This window comes from Chaetodon trifascialis, chromosome 8, assembly GCF_039877785.1.
Source record: "Chaetodon trifascialis isolate fChaTrf1 chromosome 8, fChaTrf1.hap1, whole genome shotgun sequence".
Lineage (NCBI taxonomy): Eukaryota > Metazoa > Chordata > Actinopteri > Chaetodontiformes > Chaetodontidae > Chaetodon > Chaetodon trifascialis.
The window spans coordinates 29,174,045-29,197,121 of record NC_092063.1 but is presented as its reverse complement, the minus strand read 5'-3'; the positions used below and the strand labels follow the sequence as shown (position 1 = coordinate 29,197,121).

Here is a 23,077-nt window from a genome sequence, read left to right as displayed (position 1 = left end):
CCATTTTGATGGTCTGGATAAGGACATCCACTCTAAACTCCTTTGAAAGACTTTGAAAGATCACAGTCTTTCCTGTGGCTTACCTTATTCTGCAAAGCCTGTATCATTGGCAAATATGCTAATAATTTGAGTGCTGTCCAGCTTTTGTCTTGCTTTTTTGTTTAGTTGTTTTCCCTATTTGAGGAGGATGTGTTTGATGTACTGGATGTAAATATGTTGAAACCTTAAATACAATTGTCCCAAGAAAAAAGCTAAGAAGTGCACATTGATTTGAGATTATTTAGTCACACATACTTAGATTAAAGACTAAATATCCATGCAGGTGGCCAAATGCTTTGATTTGCTTTGATTTGATTATGTGGCGAATGCCACATAATCATGGTCCATGATCTATTCTGGCCTGGGACCCGCATTGCATATCATACCACTCTCTCTCCCATTGTTGCCTATTTGCTTCATCACTATCGCCAGTAAAGGCAAAAAAACAAATAAATTTCCCTCCTCATGTTCTAAATTAGTATACTGAGCACATAACAAGGATACTATAGAAGCATTATGGACTTTGAAGATATAGAGGCATGAAGAAATCTGTCATGTCAATCTTTGGAATACAGATATATATCTGCAAGCACAATGGACACAGCCAACAAACATATTCCACATGACATATTTTCTTATAAAGCATGAAATAAAATCCAGTACTCTCTTCAGGTTCTGCTCCAAAGAGTGAAGTCCACACTACTTTTCTGGCTGATGTGAAAAAAGCCCTCGGAGAAGAAAAATCAGCTCAGCTCTTTCAGGCCATTTACAGCTACAAAAAGACAGACAACTATGAAAACCTGGTGACCATAGTGGTGAGCTTATTCACAGAGAGAGATGAGGACTTACGCCTTCTAGTCAGTAAGTTCTTTCAAATCACAACACACATTTACATTCTTTTAAATTTTGGAGGGTTGAACAAGAATTTCTTGTCAGTGGTTGTCACTATTCAAATACATCTTTCATCTTTCTTTCCTTAAGGATTTGGCATGTTTATTCGTCCTCACCATAAGACGCAATACAAACAGATGGTGGATGCTTTGGTAGGTGAGGCAGTCTCTGCTGCTGATGTTCCTGCTGTGAGTGAAGATCAGCAAAGACAAGGTAAACCCAATGTATTATAGTATGATAGAATGGTGTTTGTATTTCTGTCATATCTTGCCTAATACTTTTTGTATCTTCCTCCGAAGGTCACTGATACCATTAGGCTCATTGATGTTTTTTTATTTGTTTTGGTATGTGTTGTATGTACCTCCATGCGATATATCAGTAAGAAGATATATCAGGCTTTGATATATACATAATACTTACTAGTAGAGGCAGCAGGTAGTGCGCGTGCCTCACAGCAAGGAGGTCACAGGTTCGATTCCCGGGTCGGTCCTTTCTGTGTGAAGTTTGCATGTTCTTCCCGTGCATACGTGGGTTCTCTCCAAAAAACATGCTCATTAGGTTGACTGGTGACTCTAAATTGCCCCTAGGTGTGAGAGTGAATGGTTGTGTGTATGTGCCCTGCGATCGGCTGGCGACCGGTCCAGGGTGTACCCCGCCTCTCGCCCGTTGACAGCCGAGATAGGCTCCGGCCCCCCCGCGACCCCGAAAGGGATAAGAAAATGGATGGATGGACTTACTAGTAGATGCATTCAGTGTTGTCAAGAGATTTGTTTACAAGAGGAAAAATATAAAATATAGCCAGACTTACTGTATCTTTTTAAAGATATACATCAGCCTACCACTGTGTTTCCTTTCACACCATCACTGGGCAGTACAAGTTGGATATTTTCAACAGTGTGGGGAGAAAAAACATTGCAGATGATGTGTTTCTCGCAAGTTTCAGTTTTGACAAAGACGAGACCTTACAACACATTTTGCATTTTTTTTTTCAGCTTCATTATCACCTACCTTGAAGACACAAAGCAAGATTTCCAGTTTTTTCTCAAGCAGCCAAAGAAAGTAGAATCTGAACTACAGCATCATTGGTTATGCACTTCAAAAGGTTAATGTTAATGCTGACAAAAACCATAAACATAATTGTTCTGGTGCAGTAATCTGGCTGTGTACGTATCTGAACACTGAACACTGGGATGGACTCTGTTCATTGGCAGCCTGAATTAATGATATGAACCATAAAAACTCATGCACACCTTCAGTTTCTTAAAGACCGGAGCATATGAGTCAATGACCATGTATAAAAGAAGAGAGAACTCCTGCAAACTGACCTTTTACTTGCAGAAAAATGTATTTCAGAGCAAACTGAACTAACATCGATGTCTCATAAACTCAACACTCAAGAGTGAACAACAGTACTTAAAACACAATATTGTGTTTTTCTCTATCTGGAGAGAGTAACACCCTGTAAACAATGAAGCAGAGTAGATCACTACTAATTTACCATGAATTTTGGCACAAAGGCTCTAATGGCTAAATGAATCTTGTTCTGTATTGAATTAGTGTCACGAAAAGTGAAAATGTACTATGCAGAAAAAAATGTTTATGTATTTTTGAGTTGATTAAATGAATGAAATCTACATCTGCCTTCAGTTTCTTCTTCTGTGACCATAGTGCTTTGTTATCTGTATAATTTAGCCTCTTGATTTGTAGATGAGGGGCATCTTCCATTTCCAAACTGACAGACCCCTGTTTGTACATCTCACTTTCATACTAGTCCACACCATATTTTGATATACTCTTTAATGTTATGTTTGATCGATGGAAAAACATGGCTGAACAACATAAGCCTTTTCACGAATTTGATGTATTCTGGTGACCCAGCACACCCAGTCATGGTGCTTCATACTGAGGATTGAATTAACCCACTAAGGGATGCCAGGGTAAATATGACTTTGCCACTATTTTCAACGCAAGTGTTGGACCTATAATAACACAATTTTTAATACAATTTTTGTTGTTTGTTTCATTTTTGTTTCTTTTTCTTTGTTTCTTTATTATATTGAAAATCATATCAGTGTATATGCCATTTTTGTGTTTAACCAGTGGTGGTGCTTAACACCAGAAAACGGCATATAGCTATGCCCCAGGTAATGAGCAAGGTGTGTGAAGAGGAGGGAAAACAGTTTTTGTGTCAGTGTGAAGTGAGGTCGCTTTTCTTTGTGACGAATGAAACCCTGTGATTAAGAGAACAGATGAATGGAAACATACCTGTGATGATACTGATGATCTATGGAAAGGTATAGGCTAAGTTTTAGGCTACCTGTGCTAAGGTGAGAAATAAGTGAATGAAAATAAATGGGTCACCGAACTCAAAGACACCTGACTGGACATTGGTTATTTATTGTTGCCGAGAACACGCATCTGAAGCCAAATGTATTAGTCTTGATTCAAAGACTTTACATTTAAGTCAAAGACTCTACAGCAAGTGATTGAACAGTGGTACAATATATCACCACCAATTATAGTCTAAGGATATTTGACCGGTGTTTATCCTCTCACATATAATCCAGGGTAGACTTCTCAAGGAATGCCCCTGCATTCAGTCAGAGTTGTTAAAAATCCCTTGAGATTTTCACTGAAACATGTCAAAAACTCTTATTTAAGTCAATAAGTCACGAGGCTGTTGTTTAGGTATCGCGAGAGTTCCGTCAGCACAGTACTCTCATCATGGCAGGTAGTAAGTTGGTGCTAGAAGGAAGAATAAGTATAAACGCTTTTGTATTAGGGCTTAGCGTGGTTTTAATCCCATTGATCAGAACCTGGTTTGGACATATTGACTGGGTGTTTGATCATCTGACGGAAACTCCGGGGAAAACAGCGATTTGTGTCCATATTGCAGTTATCAACGGCCTCTTGCTAATCATATACAGGGGACCTCTATACAAGGTAAGCATTTATTGACCTGCGTCTGATTTTTATCTCATGTTGAATGAAGTGCACGTGAGTTTTAGTAAGTTACTATCCAGAATTAAAGTATTTCATCTACCAAAAGCAAATTTTGCGGAGTCTGACAACTTATTTCGCCATTTAAACTTGAATGTGTATTGCTAAAGTTGGCTAACTGAAATGCCCGAGCTAGCTAACATTAGCTACCTAGATACGTTTGCGTTAGTTAATCTTATTAGCTAAAGAGGATCCAGACAGCTGGTCTAGGCCAGGTAAAGTTGCAGTGGATACCGTTAACTCCCTTCCTGTCTCTTGGTATGTTTAATTTTATTCTGTAATTAGCATTGACAGGTTCTTTATGTGCTGTGAAAGAATGTGGCCAAGAACCCAATCCAAAACATGGTGTTTCAGTGTTCCCTTGCTTTGTAAAGAATGTAATTTGCTTCTGTAATAAGGCTTGAGAAGACGTAAGTTATTGATGAGTTACCAGCCTCATGGTAGTAATTCGGTGTGATCCACTGGTTAAAACACACACTAGTTATGTTTATGACAAAATTTTACGTAGTTAAACTTCTAGAGTTGGTTTGCTCTAAATTGTTGCTTGAAGATGGTGAGAAAAGTAACCGAATTCAAAAGTGTATTCTCTTCAGCTAAAATATGTAACATACTAGGTATGGAGTTTTATCAATAGGGAACGCATAATTAAAATGCCAGATATTAAGCATGAGTTCCGTGGGCGCTACCGGATAGGGGATCCGCAGTGTAGGCCGCTGAAGCATGCTGTTAGTTTTGTGAATTAGCAATGTGGCCAACTGGTCTTAAGGCTAGCCAGATAGAAATTGTGTTTGTTTAGGTGACGCTGCTTCATCAGGGATCAGGGATAACCTGAGTGTCCCAACTCCTTCTAGGTTGCTGTGAGAGCCTGTTTTCTGGGAGTTACTTTTGGCTGTGGCCTAATTATAAGCTTCTCTGAGACCACCTGGACCCATTTTGGCTGGTATGTAAATATGTTCAGATGTTACTTGTCGTTTAGTATTGATCAGTTTAAGTAACATGATGTTACTGATATATTTCATTCTTAGTTTTTTTTTTTTATTAAATTGGTATGGTTTAGCCTTTATTTATATTCATGTTTAGAAACAGTACCGACCCCTTCACCAGGCAGTATTCACCAGGCTGTTTTATTTTGTATTATACAACACCACTGAATGACAGTGAATTAAATTTGACTGAAATGTATGTCTGATTGATATATAGATCTTGGATAATTGTTCATCTGTACAGAGATGCACAGTGAATCAGGGCATGTATCGTATTTTGAGAGCGGTGTTTATCTGATAACTTAGGCGTGCTGCAGTTGAATGTGTGTGGTAATGTGCCTCTCTGCAGGTACATGTGCTCCCTGTCATTTTTCCATTACTCTGAGTACCTGGTAACAGCCATCATCAACCCTCGCAGCCTGTCACTGGATTCGTTCCTGCTCAACCACAGTGTGGAGTACACCCTGGCTGCTGTGTCGTCATGGGTGGAGTTCACAGTGGAGAAGCTGACAGTTCCAGGTTGGTCTGCCAGTGTAACCTCTGATGAAGTGACATGTGGCTCAAGACACGGGCAGACTGGACATGCAGAGCATGGACGAGTTAATAGCATAATGGCTAAGTCACATTATGAGTCTGTGAAATTCCTGAGCATGTCCCAGTGGCTACCCGAGCCTCTTTTATAGTCTTTGAGACCCTTAATTAGCATTAGCTTTTAGCTCTTGCAAGTAACTTAAATTACTCAGAGATTCAATAGATACATTCCTACAGTGGCATGCAAAAGTTTGGGCACCACTGGTCAAAATTTCTGTTCTTCAGTAAGACATGGCCTGATTTCCAAATGACATAAAGTTGAAGATGACACATTTCAAAAATATTTCGAGCCCAATTACTTTTTAAATTTCCATCTTTTACAGTTTTTACAGTTTTACAGTACACTCCCTTTGGCATGCGCCACAGGTTGTAAAGGCTTTTTTGTGGCCAGCAAGTCTTTCAGTTCTTGTGAGGGGATATTTTCCCGTTCTGCTTTGCAAAAGTTTCTACTTCTCCTAGATTCTTGGGCTGTCTTGGAAGCACTGCTCTTTTACAGCTATTCTCAGATTTTGATGATGTTTATGTCAGGGGGACTGTGAGGGCCATGGCAAAACCTCCAGCTTGCACCTCTTGACGTAGTCCTTTGTGGATTCTGAGGTGTGTTGAGGGTCATTATCCGGTTCTGGAAGCCATCCTCATTTTTCAGTAAAATGTTCCCTGTGCCAACAGCTGCAACAGAAGCCCAAAATATGATTGATCCAGCACTGTGCTTAACAGTTGGAGAGGTGTTCTTTTCTTTTCTACTGCAGCCTTTTGTTCTCCAAACATACCTTTGCTCATTGCAGCCAAGAGCCAAACCAAAAAAGTCTTTCTTAAATCAAATCTCCTGAACTTCTTGAGCAGTCAAACAGAGTTTGAATTGCCTCTAGCAATCCTACAAGCAGTTCTGTCTGAAAGTCTTCTTGTTCTTCCAGACCTCAGCTTGACCTCCACCTGGCATTTCTTAATTATATTACCACCTGAGGAAACAGCTACATGAAAATGCCTTGCTGGTTTCTAATAACCTTCTCCTGCTTTGTAGAGCTGAATTATTTTCATTTTCAGTGTTAGTCAGCTGTGTAGAGGTGCTGATTGTGGGGACAAGGTTTGAAGAGTCAGAGCATTTATAAAGCTTTGAAATTTGCATGATGTGGCATTTCCTAACTATCATTTTGATTCAGCCCGACATGCTAATTAATGTATGATTAACTCACTGTAGACACATACAGGTGATGTACACAGTTTTTTTTTTTTCTCTGATGCTACATATTGAATTAACAGTGTTTTGAGTTTGTACTTAAATTGGCGTCATAATGATTCACCAACTAACACATAGTTTAGTGAGAAATCTCAACTGAGGCAAGAATGTCCAAAATCTGTAAAGTTTGCACAGAAATACATTCAGTCTTTTAAATTTCCCCTATGGGGGATTAATAACGTGTTACCTTATCTTATTTTATGGATTATATTAATGCTGAATTGACAAGAAGACTGTCAACATATGACGCCTTTTATTTTGTGTTCCTAAAGTCGTGTGCTTTTGCAGACATATAAGGAATTGTTGTTATGTCATATTATGTCTTAAATGGATTTTGGTGGATATTTCCCCTGGAAAGCACATGGAGGTTCCATTTAATGCAAATAAAGCATTAATGTTTTTTTACGTTTTGTCACTGACACAGGAGCACAAGGTAATGGCTAAAATACAATATGGTTGTTTGATATTCATTGACTGCAGTTAGATATTGGTTTAATTCATGGTTTACAATCTAATAATGTGTGCTTGTATTGTATAACTGATGGTGTGTGATCAGGCTAATTATACTCAGTTCAAGTGGCAGTATTCAGTGAATGGTTGCCCTTAGCATGCACACTTGTAAACTACTTTCCTAAACATGATGTACTTGATGTGTGCTTACTCCTAATGAACCTTGAAAGATCAGCATTCTTTGCCCCTTTTTTTAGTCTTCACTTTTCATAAGGAACATTAAGTTTTATTCACCCAGCTAATAGCTAATATTTCTCAGTATGATTTGACCTCTTCCTCTTTGTTAATGCGTGTGTGCGCATAATTTAGAGTTTCTTGTGGTCCTGCATTGTGAGACTTTCATTTGCCCACCAGTGTTTCATCAGCATGTCCTCCCCCTCAGGACTAAAACAGTTGAACTGGTTGAGCTTTGTGGGTCTGCTCATGGTACTGTGTGGTGAGGGCCTGCGTAAGGCGGCCATGTTGACGGCAGGCTCCAACTTCAACCACATTGTCCAGAATGAGAAGGCCCAGAGCCATGTGCTGGTCACCAGCGGGGTCTACTCCTACTTCAGACACCCCTCTTATGTGGGCTGGTTCTACTGGAGCACAGGAACACAGGTGAGCTGCAACAGCACTGCTCCGCCTCATGTTTAATTCACTCTCCATATACAGTATGGCTGTAGAATAGTTTAATATTGTACATGTCACCATTTTTCAGACACTCTGTCTGGTTGTGAACATTTCCCATATCTTCTGCTTTGTGGACTGATTGACTGCCGTCTTGTCGTAGGTCATGTTGTGTAACCCGGTGTGTATATTGGGCTACACGATAGCCAGCTGGCGATTCTTCCGGGAGCGGATTGAAGAGGAGGAGCTCTCCCTCATCCATTTCTTTGCTGAGGATTATGTGGAGTACAAGAAGAAGGTCCCCACTGGGCTGCCCTTTATCTCAGGCATCCGTGTCAACTAGTCCAAGGAGCTGGATGCTGGATGCAACAAACTTAAAGCACTAAAGTGGGTCAGACCTGATGGGTGTGTGACATCTGCCATGGTGGCTGCCCTCTGGAGCGAAACTGTGCAGCTGGCTGAGAGCCTGTAGCTCACAGAAAGAGACGGTGACAGTTGCAGGGCTGCTGATTTTCTACCCAACTTCCAAAATCCAGTTAAAGACCAGTCATGTTTCACTGCACTACATTTATTCCAATGAGAGCCACTCAATCTGTTTCACTTGAGTTTGTGTTTGCATGCTTTGAACATGCTTAGTATTTTCACTGAGGACCAAATTTGAAAATGACTTTACACTGGGCCCTTTGGGATCATATGTCAGCAGAGTTAAATAACCTTTTTTTCAATTTTTAAGGGCCAACCTTTTGAGATGTTTTAGTTTTACAGGAAACCACCAGGTTCACTATTTTTCTTCAAATGTTAACATTAGCAATATTTAGAAGAATTATCAATATTTTCATGAAGCTGCCATCAGTATCCCTAGTTTTTTCCAAATTTCAGTAATTTAGCCTAACAAACAAATGCTTAAAGGAGTTCTCTGAAGCTCTTCTTCAAATCTTAGTCATCTGCTGCAGTTGAGCTCTTCACAGGTCCACACTGTATACATCAATGGACATGAGGCAAGATGGGTCAAAATGATATTCAGTCTGATCGGTTCTGGTAAGGTCCCATTGTATTGCTGCAGGTCTCAGATCATGTCTCATCGTTAGGAGGCAAGTGAAAAGTGTGTAATGTGCAGAATCAACGACATGCATTTGTATCCTCAGGACCAATTTGGATCGATATGATTCTTTTTCAATTGCAGTGCAGTCTTGAAAGGCTTCTCTGAAAAGTTGTATCTTATACCTTTAGAGAAGGTGACAGCTCCTGCAGCATTATCCACTCTTTTTACACCACTTAAGAGCCAAACCTGGACTTTATTATGAGATCACCTCCCCATAACCCAAAAGCTCTGGTACATGTTGTGTGTTAACATTAATTTAAGAACCAGTAACATACGAATCCAAATAATTTCCATAAGTATTCCCTTAACTGTCCCTAATAATTTTGTCCTTTTTTATGGTAGAAAAACCTCCTTAACAGAATTGACCATGCTATGCTAAAGATGTCCATCAAACCTAAAAGGAATCAAAAGGAGTTAAAAGCTCTCAAACACAGGGTGAACCAGTACATCCAAATGGTGACATTAGATTTTTTATTGAAGAATTTATACACAGAATTATTATTTATCTATAATAGAATTAATACAACATCTTAAGAAAATAAAGGTTTCTATCAGGTTTTTGAGACTGTTGAATGGTTAGTGAGGAAGCGCCATCATTTACAGGCTAATTTAATTTTGGGCTAATAGTGGCCTGATTTATACCTAATCCTGATGGCCACTTCCTCATTGTACACTCAGGCTAAAACACTTAGGTTACAAAACCTTTGAATGTTTTTTGTTATGTTTCTCCGTCATTTCATTGAGATCTTTGTGTACACAGGGGCATGAGGCATGATAAATGATTAAAAGTTGTTTCAGTGGAGAAAATAAAAGTTGCTTCCACCTCCCGCACATTATCTTTATGGAAAAGGAAGTGTTGACATCACTTCTTGTTTAAACCTCTTTTGTGTTTTTTGTTTTTTGGCGTTTAATATATAAATCATTAGTTGACTTGTATTGTGATAAATCACCATCCTGAACAGTATTGTCCTACCATGTCTATCAGCATCAGGTAGGGTAAGTCTCCAATAAAAAATGTAAGTATGCAATTTCCCCAATCGTGATCAAACTGTGTGTGTGTGTGTGTGTGTGTGTGTGTGTGTGTGTGTGTGTGTGTGTGTGTGTGTGTGTGTGTGTGTGTGTGTGTGTGTGTGTGTGTGTGTGTGTGTGTGTGTGTGTGTGTGTGTGTGTGTGTGTGTGTGTGTGTGTGTGTGTGTGTGTGTGTGTGTGTGTGTGTGAGAATAAATTTTTATTTTTAAGACTTGATTTAACTGCCCCTTTAAGAGCAGCAGCAAGTGGCAGTAGCTGCTGCTATGAACACAAAATAAGGCAGAGAGCTGCATGGTTTTTACACACCGCGTAACAGAATATTCAGTTCAATTTTCAATTCAGTTTTATTTGTATAGCACCAAATCACAACAAAGTTGTCTCAGGGCACTTTCCATATAGAGCTGCTACAGGCTGTGCTCTTTAATCTACAGAGAACCAACAATTCCCTCATGAGCAAGCACCTGGCACAGCACACAGCACATTTGTGAAGTGCAACGTATAGGGGTGGATAATGAAACATCTTAAAAGCAAGGTGTTGAGATAATGAGCTGATTGACATAGCAAACTTGAGTTTTGTGTTGGTTATGTTGTACTTTACAGTATTCAATTCAGTTTTATTTGTATAGCGCCAAATCACAACAGAAGTTGTCTCAGGACACTTTCCATATAGAGCTGGTACCGACCAAGCTCTTTTATCTACAAAGAAACCAACAATTCCCTCATGAGCAAGCACTTGGCGACAGTGGCGAGGAAAAACTTCCTTTTAACAGGCAGAAACCTCGAGCAGAACCAGGCTCTGGGTGGGCGGCCATCTGCCTCGACCGGTTGGGTGAGAGAGGGAGAGCAAGAGAGGGAGAGTGAGACAGACACAGACAGACAGACAGACATGCAGTCATAGTAACAGTGACAGTGGATGTAATAACAGTAGTAGCAGTTGCAGTGGATGTCAGGCAGGGCCAAGGCAGGAGACGCAGCTGAAATCTACAATCCAGATTCAGCCACTGTGGAACCTGCAAGACGACCAAGCACAGAGACTCCGAGGAAGGAGCTAAGTTAGTAACACGCTGTGGTAGGACATGAAAGCATGCAGATGGAGAGGGACAGAAGGACAGAGGAGCTCGGTGTATTTTTGGAGGTCCCCCGACAGTCTAATCCTATAGCAGCATAACTAGGGGCTGGTCCAGGACCAGCCTGAGCCAGCCCTAACTATAAGCTTTATCAAAAAGGAAAGTTTTAAGCCTACTCTTAAATGTAGAGACAGTGTCTGCCTCCCGGACAAAGACTGGAAGATGGTTCCACAGGAGAGGAGCTTGATAGCTAAATGCTCTGACTTCTGTTCTGCTTTTTGAGACTTTAGGAACCATAAGTAGACCTGCATTCTGGGAACGCAGTGTTCGAGTAGGGCAATAAGGTACTATGAGCTCTTTAAGATAAGAAGGTGCCTGGCCATTTATGGCTTTGTAAGTAAGAAGGAGAATTTTAAACTCTATTCTTAACTTTACAGGGAGCCAGTGCAGAGTGGCGAGTATTGGAGAAATATGATCTCTCTTCCTGGTTTTTGTCACAACATGTGCTGCAGCGTATAGAATACCATTTAGCTTAGCCCTGTATTTAACAGTCACTGAGTGAAAACTGTTGACAGACTACTGTGTATTTACTCACAAGATTTTCTCAACAGCTCTTGTGTGAAATAAAACAGTTATTATTAAGGCTCTGTCTGTATTACTCTCATGATGCAGAAATGATTTTCAAGCTAGTTGTTGTTTGATGGTTAAGTCTTAATGTACATGACCAATAGTAATGGTTACTATAAAATGTAATCCAGTGCATTTGTTGCATTGCACTATAGGATGGCAATTTTGTATTAATAGTATTAAAAAGCAAACATGGTCATTTATGAAAGCCCATTTCTGCCAATGGGATGGGGAAAAAACACAGCAGTTTTCTAACCGACTCTCAAAATAATGTGTTGGTATCTCAAAATAATGACTTGTGTGTAGTCGACACATGTAAGGGTATTAAGGGTAAGGGTATGCAACTTTTCTATGTATTTTTCGCCCTTTGGTCCACACAGTTTTCAGTCACTGTGAGCTTTTGGAAAACCCCTTTTAATTAAAGCATCAGAATGCGCTACGGAGGTCACTGCTCCATAACAGACCTCACTGCCAACGTAGCTGCTTTTGGACAAGACTAGAAATTAACTATAGAGACCAAAACCATTTTTTTGTACCAGGCTGTAAACATGTTTATTTCTGCTGTAAAGAGGCATCTAAAAATGGGGATTTATGAGGATTTTTCTTGCTTTTGGTTCCTGTTTTTGGCTGTCCACTTAGGCTTCATTCTTCAGTCACAGAGGTTGCTGTTTGGACAAGACCCATTCATGAAGGCAGGTCCTTTTTATTTACAGTTTTTCCTTGTTACTGAACACTTTTTGCAAAACTTGGCTCAGTGTGTCAAAACTCTGCACACAAGCAAACAAAGACTCAACACTGGGAAATAAAGCATTCACATCTATATCAAACTGAAACTTTGCTATCAAAACCTAACAATCCTTTGTCAAAATGTCACAGCAATACACTAGTGTACTTTATATAAAACACTGCAGTCTTTCATTTACACTGTTTTTATTCAGTTTCTCAGATCATTATGTGAAGCTCAATGCAACACTGTTTGTTACACAGTTTTTGTTATGTTTTTTTCCAACAAAGGTTTTCACAACAACCAAAAATGTAAAGTACTGTAACAGAGTTACTGTAAGGTTACAAATTACATCAACTCAATACTGTGCATTACAGTACTATACTTTACAGTACAGTACATGCAGTAAAGAGAAAATAAAACAAAAACACCCCCACCCCCCCAACACACAAACACACAGGTACCTGTGGCCTTTCTCTGAATGTATCTATGTGGCACTGATACTATGGTACATATTCAGCGATCACTAGATTTCACCAATACTATATTGTAAATGTAAAGGACTGTAACACTTACCTGTACATATTCATGCCGAAGTCCTTTGACCCTGATACCGTTCCTCTCTGATGGAACCCTATACAATTGCTTTATAGTGATGTTGTGCTTTATCAAGATGTGTCTGATAGGGTGAAGCTTACTCGATTTACGTTCTGCAAGTTTTTGTTGCCACAGCTGGTGGAGACAGATTGCATTGTTTGCTCTGACTATTTCTACAATGGCAAGCTCCTGCTGTTGGGTGAACAGGCTTTGCGTCCACCCCCAGAAGGTCTTCTAGCCATTGTGTGGGAAAATGCAACCACAAATTGTTATTGGTTTGCTTATTTTTTACAGTAATGTATATACTGTACTTTACTGTGTATACCGAAACATCTCAATATAATCAGTGCACTGCATGCAACTTTATTGTATTTACAGGTCTGTACTGTATACTGTACACAGTACTGTAACATCTCAGTGGTGCAGTGTTATGTACTATACTGTACTGTATGTTTCACAGAACTTCCAATTTTTGTTGCAAAAGGAGCATTAGCCAACTCTTGCTTAGCTGATGCCCATTTGTGGCTGGCTGATTGGTGTTCAGTTTTGTAAGAAAGTATCTCCAGGTGTGTGTCTATTTCCAATTACCCAATGTGTTTTGTATTTTAATGGATGTGTTTTCCCAATGGTACCCTGAGATTTCTTTTATGAACGAAGTGTCTTATGTATGAAATAGTGTGTAGTGTGCAGGAGCAAGTGTGCTGCAGAAAGGAGCAAGTTTGCTGCAGAATTGCAACTAAAGTGCAAAGCAGCACTTTTGTTTAGGGTATGGGCTACACTGTGTTCAAGCTAAAGTAAGCCGAACCAAAAAACAAGACAAACAAACGAAAATAAAGAAAACCTAGTCTGCTCCAAGAGCAATTCCCAGATCTTTTTGCCCTCTCCCAGCACACTTGCCAGGCTGGACTAGACAGGAAAAGAAACCCCAAAAACAAATGAAAACAACAAAATAGTCCCACAGGAAGAGCAGCTAATGGACCACTGATGCTCTGCAGAAGAACAAATAATAAAAATCAACAATTTATTAAAGAAATATCAAAATACATACCGATTTTGCCCAAATATTAAAAACTACAAAACTAACGACTAAACTTTAAAATACCTGGTACGTAGATCTACTTCCTCATCGACTACCAGCTGCCTTCAACCCTGCAGGGATCGAAGCAGGTCTGAAATACATGAGAACAATAAATGTGGCACATATTCAAACCAGACAATATCAACACATTAAATACAGAAAAGGCCTGCACTCCCGCATTCCCTGTAGTGATGTGTCGGTTGTCAACGAAATGGCTCTTAGAGGCAGCTCTTTTCAGAGAGTTGAGCCGTAAGAACCGGTTCTCTTAAAAGAGCCGGAATTCCCATCACTACTTCCCTGCATGCCAGTGTGGAATGAGGTGTGCACCTGCCTCACTCCACTGGCCTGAACCAACTGTTGCAACCTGCTTTCCTCCTGCAGGTAGCCCTGTATCTACAACCTGACTAATTTGTACATATCCCCTTTTCCTACTCTGTGCCACCCACCACTTATGTATTTATTTAAGTAATGGAATAAGGTTCAAAAGTTCTACAATCATGAATGGAGACAGACAAAGAAAAACTAGAGAACACTTCATACATTTTTTTTGTTCTTTTAAATTTGTTTAGGTTGAAATTAGTTTTTGGAATCAGGATTGTATTGTTATCATCATCATTATTTTGCTGATAAAGACGTTTTGTAAAATAGAATAGACTATGTGTGAAGAGGGTTAATGAAACAAAATGAATAGAATCTAAGTACACCAGCAATTCCTTGTTCTTAATTGACAGCCTGATAGAGTGGGATAAATGCACTAATCGTGTCTATGTGCATAAGGCACTATCCATGCTGCTGAATGATTTACAATTCACAGGCTCTTGCTTTTCTCACCTGCCCTCCGTTCATGGCATTGCCGTGTAGACAACGACGGTGCTTGCTCAGGGTGCCAGGGATGCATTGGTCACTGCTCTTCGACAACAGTGGAAATGCGACTGGCAAGCTGATGTAGAGGTCCTATTATTTGAATAGTTGAATAGTTAATTTTTTTTTCTCTGGTCATTCACCATCAATGTGGGTGGTTAGTTGTTATGAGTCTACAGTTTACTCTTTGTAGCATCATGGTCTTAAATCAGCGAAAGTAGGGTCAAGCATTTTTCAGCACCTGTAGGTTATCTTGCACATGCTTTGAATGCATCTAATACATCTGTACATCTGTACAGTACTAAATTTTTCAAAACATTGCCAACACAGCAACAGTTCTAACAGATACAACAATTATACGGAAACATTGCCATTTCCTGTAAACAAAACAAAGAAGAAAAGACATTGATTTCATTCAAGAAATGTGACAGCTTCCAATTTATTTATTTATTTATTTATTTTTTGAAAGATTCTTACATATTCCTATTTTCCCTGTAGGGAATAATTAATTTTTTCACACTTGTTTGGGCCACTTCCTCTTAAGAGGAAAATTAATAACCAAATTAATTGAGTAAATCTACTTAATCAGTCTGATATTAAAAGTTATGACTTCTCAATTAAATTGATTTCCATCCCCACTTCAAAGGAATAGACAGGACACCAATTTAGTCTAAATGAAAATGTATTAAACTACCATCTATTAACACAGGATAAATGTACTGACTGATAATCACCCTCTAATGGAAGAGCCCAGCATTGACCTGTGGATAATAAAGTAACCTATGTAATGGATTGGGTAATTCATCTATTCATCTTTCCGTTTACACGCAAAAGTTGCTTATCAGTCCCCCACCATAACACATTAAACATTGAAAACGAATAGAAAATGATATCTAAAAATAATCCTACTATTAATAAAAAAAAGAAACTATACAAACGTGATTTTCTTGATTGAGATTTTAACATTATACACATGATTTCTTAACCAAAAGTGAGAGAATTCCTCCAAGCATTACTACTATGTAATTCTTTTCTTAATACAGATGGATAATATAGATAGGATCAGGCTTAGAATTTGAATAAAGATGGGAATTGTTTTCCCTTGAATGTGATCCTTGGCTGGATATTCTTACCTTGGTTTCACAAGGACATCAGAATCAGAGAATGGAATGACATGGTGATGGCAGCCAGGCAACACAGACTGCAAGGGCAGGAGGGCTGGGTAGAGAGTAGATAAGGAACATTCAGGGTGTGCCTGTGACAGCTTGCATGGATTATAGTTAACTGCATTTCCTGTTTTGTAGTAATTACTTTCATGCATTTCAGTATGTTTTACTTTCTATCATTGTTCAGTTTTCTGCCAATTTTACTCATTACCTGTAACAGTAAAATTCAGTCCTCCCAATATGTAGAATCTTAGCTATTAACTACCTGTTTGCCGGATTGTCTTTGTTCTTTGTGCTGTCTTTCTACTGTCTGTTCCCAGACCAAACCCTGAGGTCACCTTCCTGCTGGATTGCGTCATCCTCTGCCCATTCCTCAGAGACTGTGATCCCACATCTCATTTTACTTTGGGTAGCTGTCAAAATGGGGTTGCACGGTGGCGCAGCAGGTAGTGCGCGTGCCTCACAGCAAGAAGGTCGCAGGTTCGATTCCCGGGTTCAGGCCTTTCTGTGTGAAGTTTGCATGTTCTTCCCGTGCATGCGTGGGCTCTCTCCGAGTACTCCGGCTTCCTCCCACAGACCAAAAAGGGTTGATTAGGTTGGTGATTGGTGACTCTAAATTGCCCCTAGGTGTGAGTGTGAGTGTGAATGATGTGTATGTGCCCTGCGATCGGCGACCGGTCCAGGGTGTACCCCGCCTCCTGCCCGTTGACAACCGAGATAGGCTCCGAAAGGGATAAGCGGCATAGAAAATGGATGGATAGCTGTCATAATGGACTGACAACTCCAGCACACATGTACACATACTGTATGAGCCACAGGTCCTGAAAGCCTTGAATCTGAGTAATGTCAACAACTGCTTTCCTAGGAATAGATGTGATCCTTTGCAGAATCTTAGTATTCCTCAAGTATCTGATCAGGTACTTCTGAATATCCTCCTATTGGACATTCATTGTGTTTGGGAGGTGAGAGACTTCACAACATTTCTCATTGTTGGTTGCAGGGTTTTGCATACTGTTATGATGTCCTGAAGGCAGTGCTCAGTGATGCTGAGTTTTTTTGCCCATTATTTGATTATGTAGGCAGCCCCTGGACAAGGCTTGCATGGGCAAACTCCTGGATAATTTCATTGACACTGTTGGTTGTTGGCATCCTGTAGCTGTGTTATGTAAGATCTCAATTAGTTCTTCTTGGTCAACGCTGTTAAAATCTCATCACCATGATTCAAACACCATACACTCAGATTTAGAAATCTATTTTGAGGAAATTCTCCACAACATCTGCAAAACAACTACATAACATTGCTAGGCCACTTAGTAAGTATGAGTAGAGTATATTCAGGTATATATTGTAGCTTTTATAGACCTACACAGCCACAGACAAGCAAGAATAACATCTCTCAGGTGAAGCTCTAGTGGAAGTTCAGTCAGGAAGACTATTACTTTACACACTTAGGCCTGTAATTCACTCCTCTCACATGCTCATTCATAATTTCTTTTGCTATCATTGCCTGGGGCAGTTAATTAAGATATCAGCTGTTGTCATCAGGTGGTCACATCTATCCAATAGCACAGCAACACACCTTCATCATTCACCTATTACCTCACCTATTTAGCTGCTGTATTTTTGAATATGCCCTGCGATCGGCTGGCGACCGGTCCAGGGTGTACCCCGCCTCCCGCCCATTGACAGCCGAGATAGGCTCCGGCCCCCCGCGACCCCGAAAGGGATAAGCGGCATAGAAAATGGATGGATGGATGGATGGATGGATGGATGGATGGATGGATGGATGGATGGATGGATGGATGGATGGATGGATGGATGGATTTTAAAATATGACTCTCTCTTCCTTAGTTCTTTCATGATACTGTTATGCGCATCCCTCCACCTCCCCAAAACTGACAGTCTTTGCAGATCTTCGGCTTCATCATTTCATCATCCTCATCAGTCTATCAGTCAACAGAGTCATCAGCCACCATCACTACCAGTCCATGGGGGGATTTATGTTGCTGCTGCTCAGGGTGATGTCCCTAGATTACAAAATCTCCTTGTAGAATGTAAGCACCAAAGTCTTTCTTATGAGACTTATTTATCAATTATCATCCGTCATAATTAACAAATTATCTTTACATCATTCACTTATGTCTCCTGATCGAAATGTATGTATAAGTGCATTGGCTCATATGGGTCTCTTGGACTAAGCAGATGCGATTCTGCCAGATGATATTCCATATGTCAAACATGTCTTGGTCGCCTGGAACACTTTGGTGAAAGGTGGATGCAGCTCTGCAGATCTGCAGATCTCCATCATCGGCAGGTGAAAGGTAGTCCCAGGTTCTGTAAAGCTCTGGCATTGCATAACACTGGGCTTGCTGCTTGGATCATTGATGTATTTTATATAAATTCTTTTTATTGCCAAGTGCACATTGGATAGAATACATGTCTATTACAAAGCAATCATAGTTTTATATATTTTTTGTAATATCCAAAAATAAAATAAGATACAAAAAGAAAAAACACGGCAGCAACATCAAACATGAATAGATTGGATATGACAATATGGCGGATTTTTACACAGCTTGGGTACTGTGGCAAAACAGCAACAACAAGAAAAAAAGTGCAAGCCTGAGCTGGAAGTTTATAAGACAGCAATGGCAGTAAAAACTAAAAATAAGCTATGCGTCTGACAACAAATGAAATCAATAGCATATGACAGGGAAAAGGACCTGCTTACAGTCAACATCATCACAGAGTTGTCCTGAGAAGTCGTTCATATTGTACCATTGACCTCACTCGAGTTGCTGTTGTTGTTGTTGTTTTTACCCCCTGTGAGGCACTTTGTATTACTATAAACGTATGAAAAGTGCCATATAAATAAAGTTGATTGATTGATTGATTGATTGATTGATTGATTGATTGATTGATTGATTGATTGATTGATTGATTGATTGATTGAGTCCTTAATACAGGCTCCCATACTTTATCAAAAATTGCCCGTCTGCCTGCATTTTTATATCTAAGTTTCTCCATGCACAGGGTCTCACTGAGCTCCCTCAGCCACATTTCAATTGAAGGTACATTATCTGACTTCCAGTGTCTTAAAATAAGTCTTTTAGCCAAAATGGCACCAAAACATAAAGACTGTTGTAAAGACTTTGTACTTTTAGAATAATGAGTTGAGTCACCCACTGATCCCAGAATGGCCACCAAGGGGCAGGGTACACATAACCTTTTAAATGTCTTTGAGTAGAAATCAAATATTGAAGACCAGAATGAGTGGACACTGGGACACGTCCAAAGTTGATGAGTGAGTGTTCCAACCTTATTCTTGCATTTGTCACACAAGGCTGATACATCAGGATACATCTTGTTAACTTTTAGCTTTGAGTAGTGTAATCTATGAAGTATTTTAAACTGAATTAGTTTATGTCTAACATTAATTGAGCATTGATGAATATTTGAAAGACATGTATCCCAGTATTCTATGGACAGAGGCACTCCCAATTCAGACCATTGCTTTTCTGTGCTAGTTTCTATCTGATTGAAGAGTGTCTGGTATAGACTTGATACTGCTCCTTTTTTACCTGGCATGATTTTAATTATTCTTTCAAGTGCATCATGTCGTGAAATGTCTGATAACGTTGATACATGGGCCTTTATAAAATTTCTGATCTGCAGATAGCGAAAGAAATGCGAGGCTGGCAGGTTATACTTAGCTTTCAGTTGTTCAAAAGACATCAGGTGCACCCCCTGATATAAATCGCCCAGGGACCCTGCACCCTTCTCCCTCCATTGAGCAAACACTGGGTTTCCAGCAGAAGGCTTGAAGGCATGATTGTTACAAATTGGCGTATCCCTGTACATATTTGGGGCCTTTAAATAAATACCTTTGTACATTGATTTCCTAATTTCATTGATGTTTTTTGATGGCCTGATCATGTGTGAAGGGCACACCTGTGCTGTCTCATCCAAGTGATCCCAGGATAGTAAGTCATACATGATTTTTTCATGTAGTTCAACATGAATTACAATGCCCTCTTAGAAAACTGTCCCTCAAAATTACAAAGTAATTAAAAAATAATAATAATAATTTGCTAACTAACAACAACAGGTTTCCTATCAGTATTTCATTGTAATTTCAGGTAAATAAATTAATGGCAATATAACCACCCCATCTATAAAAACTTACATTTAAATTGAAGGTTGAACTATTATCCTATGCTTTTGGGGCAATTGAGTGATAATGGCGTTAAAGAATAATTCAATTCGTCGCTTTGAGGTCAATAGACCTGTCCAGAACTCCATATACTACTTTCGTAGAGAGTCCTCTTAATTCTTAATTCTCGCCTTGACCCAAGGTAGTCTCCGTATTCTTTAATAATATTACACACGCTTTTGCATTTACTTACATTTCAAACCAAGTGGTAAAAACTTAATCGACCTTAGATGCACGGATTCAATCAATAATTTGGCATTCGATTTGTAAATGTAACGCATGCGCACTGTCTGTTCTTCCTTTCTGCTAGCTTCTCCGTTATGGCGCCTATTGTAAGTAAACTTGCATGTCGATAATTCTACCTACAACGTAGATGTTCCAGTGTGAAAGCCAGAGAAAACAAGCAGAATGGATTGACAGTGCTGTTGTAGTAGTCATGGTCAAAAGGCAAGGTTTGGGTTCGGTTTGGAAGTGGTTTTATGAGCACATATATAGATGGGTTTTTTCTATGGCCTTCGGTTCACCACGTTGTTCACTCGGCTAGCATGTCCGGATTGCCGCATGACAGCAATTTAACAAGTTTCCCAGTTTATGTAGTTAAAGAAGCGGTTGATCCCCGATGAGGTTAATGTTTGCTCCCTTTTTATACTGTGTCTCCGACACTTGAACGTTGAACAGTGAAAGCAGATCCAGTGAAATGGTTTGTCTTACTTATTGGCTTACTTATAAGTCAACGCGCCTCATAACACGTAACTTAAAACGAATGAATGGATTTGTTCTTGACGTCCTGATTCGTTGCAGTATATTTTCAACAATGTTCTGCAAGACTTGTAACAAGCAAGGAACTCTCAGTGTGTTAGCTTTAAATGGTGACTGCCGTGACGTTCTCCAGCAAACTGTTTGGAATTGTGAAAAGTGAAGTCCTGTAGTTGTAGCTAACCCCACACTGCAGCCAAATAAATTTTTGTTTGCTTGTTTTTTAGCAGAAAAAGCAGAACACCGGCAAAGGTGGTAAGAAGAAGAAGCAGGTCCTGAAATTCACACTGGACTGCACCCACCCTGTAGAAGATGGTATCATGGACGCTGCCAACTTTGTAAGTCCACTCATCAGACGTTCTCAGTGTGTTTTAGTCTGTTTAATACAAATCAAATACTGTCCATATTAATGTCGGCTTTTCCCAGACAGAAATGAATGTCACAAAATATTAAAACCAACTAATGGAGACTTAACATTTGCTTGTGTTAGGTCATCCATGAATATGTGATATGTGTCACTGACTGCAGATATTTAGACTGAGCATATTGATCTCAGAATAGTGTACAAATGGCTGTCAGTGGTCTGTATGTGATGTTTCCATAAACATGTTTCTAGGAGCAGTTTCTTCAGGAGCGCATCAAGGTGAATGGAAAAGCCGGCAACCTGGGTGGTGGTGTGGTCTCCATAGAGAGGAGCAAGAGCAAGATTACGGTTTCCTCTGAGGTGCCCTTCTCCAAAAGGTTAGAAACACACGTGCTTCTATGGTAAACTGTTCAAGGGTCACAGCATAACTTTAAACTTAATATGTTCGCATGGGCTGATAAGGCTATCCCAGACATCTGATGACATGCAGCATTCAGAAATGCAGAGTTTGGAGGACACTAGTGCAACCCTATTGGCCTACAGTATGCCACAATAGGTGTGTATTGATGATCATATAGAGCCTATTTCCACTTGGTATTAACATGCGCTCTGGATCTGAATATCCTATCTCCATCAGAAAAAAGACATGTTAATGCAGGTGTAAATGCAGTGAAACACATGATTAAAATATGGTTAGATGCAGCCAGCTTGACCTGAAGCTGAAGATGGCTAGTAAGAGCTTCAAGTAGCAGTAGTAGCTAGTTTGTCTTCCGCACAAAATTGATCATGTCGGTCGGTGACGTTGCTTCCTTTGACCTGTGAGGCTCTATTTGTTGACAGCTCCGCCTAGCTAATTGGCATAATGAAATCTGTGAGCAGAATGAAGAGGACAGCAACACTTAATAGTAGCTGTAAATTTAAAGACCAGTGGATCAGATGTCAGTATCCAGATACAGTTTCCATATTAGTATCAGTTGAAAATGGACTTGATGGGATGATTGAATCATTGATTTGGTAGTTAGGCCAAATACATTAATGACCTTTTTAGAGTAGAGCAGAAATGATTTTATAGAATGCAAACATAACAGGTTTCAATATTGGTCACATTGCACATTAATGTATTTTAAGTGTTGGTGTAAATTGTTATTAAAGGCAAGTAAATATTAGAATAAATAACAAGTGGGGAGGTGAGATGGTGCTAAACTAACAGAGCAATCAGACTTTGATATTGTAATCACTGTCCCCACCTATTCTTAAAGTGATTCATGTAAAGTGAATGACAGTTCTTGTCTCATGTTGCAGGTACTTGAAGTATCTGACCAAGAAGTACCTCAAAAAGAATAATCTTCGTGACTGGCTGCGTGTTGTGGCAAACACCAAAGAGAGCTACGAGCTCCGCTACTTCCAGATCAACCAGGATGAAGAGGAGGAGGAAGATGAAGATTAAATTGATGATTCATCTGATTTTTGTACATTTAAATAAATGTTGTTTACAGTACATGAACTTGTCCTGCGAGTTTTCTGTCAACATGGCTCATAGGCTACCCTGAATACAGACAACCTAAACTTTACAGTAGGTTTAACATTTTGGTCTTAATTGTAATTGTTACCTATTATCTATTTTGCTGAATTT

General features: G+C 39.6%; 3 protein-coding genes across 7 annotated transcripts in view; all 3 read left to right on the top strand.

Annotated features, from left to right (window-relative positions):
- Positions 1-3,298, top strand: part of rtel1 (regulator of telomere elongation helicase 1) — a 69,453-nt gene extending 66,155 nt beyond the window's left edge. For all 3 annotated transcript variants that reach the window (XM_070968021.1, XM_070968022.1, XM_070968023.1), the window contains 3 exons: positions 712-900; positions 1,021-1,143; positions 1,923-3,298. In XM_070968021.1, the coding sequence (XP_070824122.1) occupies positions 712-900; positions 1,021-1,143; positions 1,923-1,993 (383 nt within the window). In that variant the 3' untranslated portion in view covers positions 1,994-3,298. The remainder of the gene's footprint in view (positions 1-711; positions 901-1,020; positions 1,144-1,922) is intronic.
- Positions 3,299-3,633: 335 nt separating this feature from the next.
- Positions 3,634-23,077, top strand: part of icmt (isoprenylcysteine carboxyl methyltransferase) — a 125,550-nt gene continuing 106,106 nt past the window's right edge. The window contains exons 1-5 of one of the 2 annotated variants that reach the window (XM_070968031.1): positions 3,634-3,873; positions 4,782-4,870; positions 5,263-5,432; positions 7,634-7,851; positions 8,024-10,594. In XM_070968031.1, coding sequence (XP_070824132.1) covers positions 3,655-3,873; positions 4,782-4,870; positions 5,263-5,432; positions 7,634-7,851; positions 8,024-8,203 — 876 coding nt within the window. In that variant the 5' untranslated portion in view covers positions 3,634-3,654 and the 3' untranslated portion in view covers positions 8,204-10,594. Of the gene's footprint in view, positions 3,874-4,781; positions 4,871-5,262; positions 5,433-7,633; positions 7,852-8,023; positions 10,595-23,077 lie in introns of those variants that run through there. The other variant, XR_011602403.1, reaches the window with a different exon arrangement.
- On the top strand, positions 20,603-22,942 carry LOC139334836 (large ribosomal subunit protein eL22). 2 transcript variants are annotated; one of them, XM_070968033.1, is made up of 4 exons: positions 20,603-20,656; positions 21,308-21,418; positions 21,697-21,821; positions 22,747-22,942. In XM_070968033.1, exons 1-4 carry the CDS (start codon positions 20,645-20,647, stop codon positions 22,889-22,891), a joined length of 393 nt encoding a protein of 130 aa, XP_070824134.1. In that variant the 5' UTR covers positions 20,603-20,644; the 3' UTR covers positions 22,892-22,942. The 2 variants fall into 2 exon arrangements, with proteins under 2 accessions (XP_070824134.1, XP_070824135.1); XM_070968034.1 differs by having other exon boundaries at positions 20,619-20,656; positions 21,311-21,418.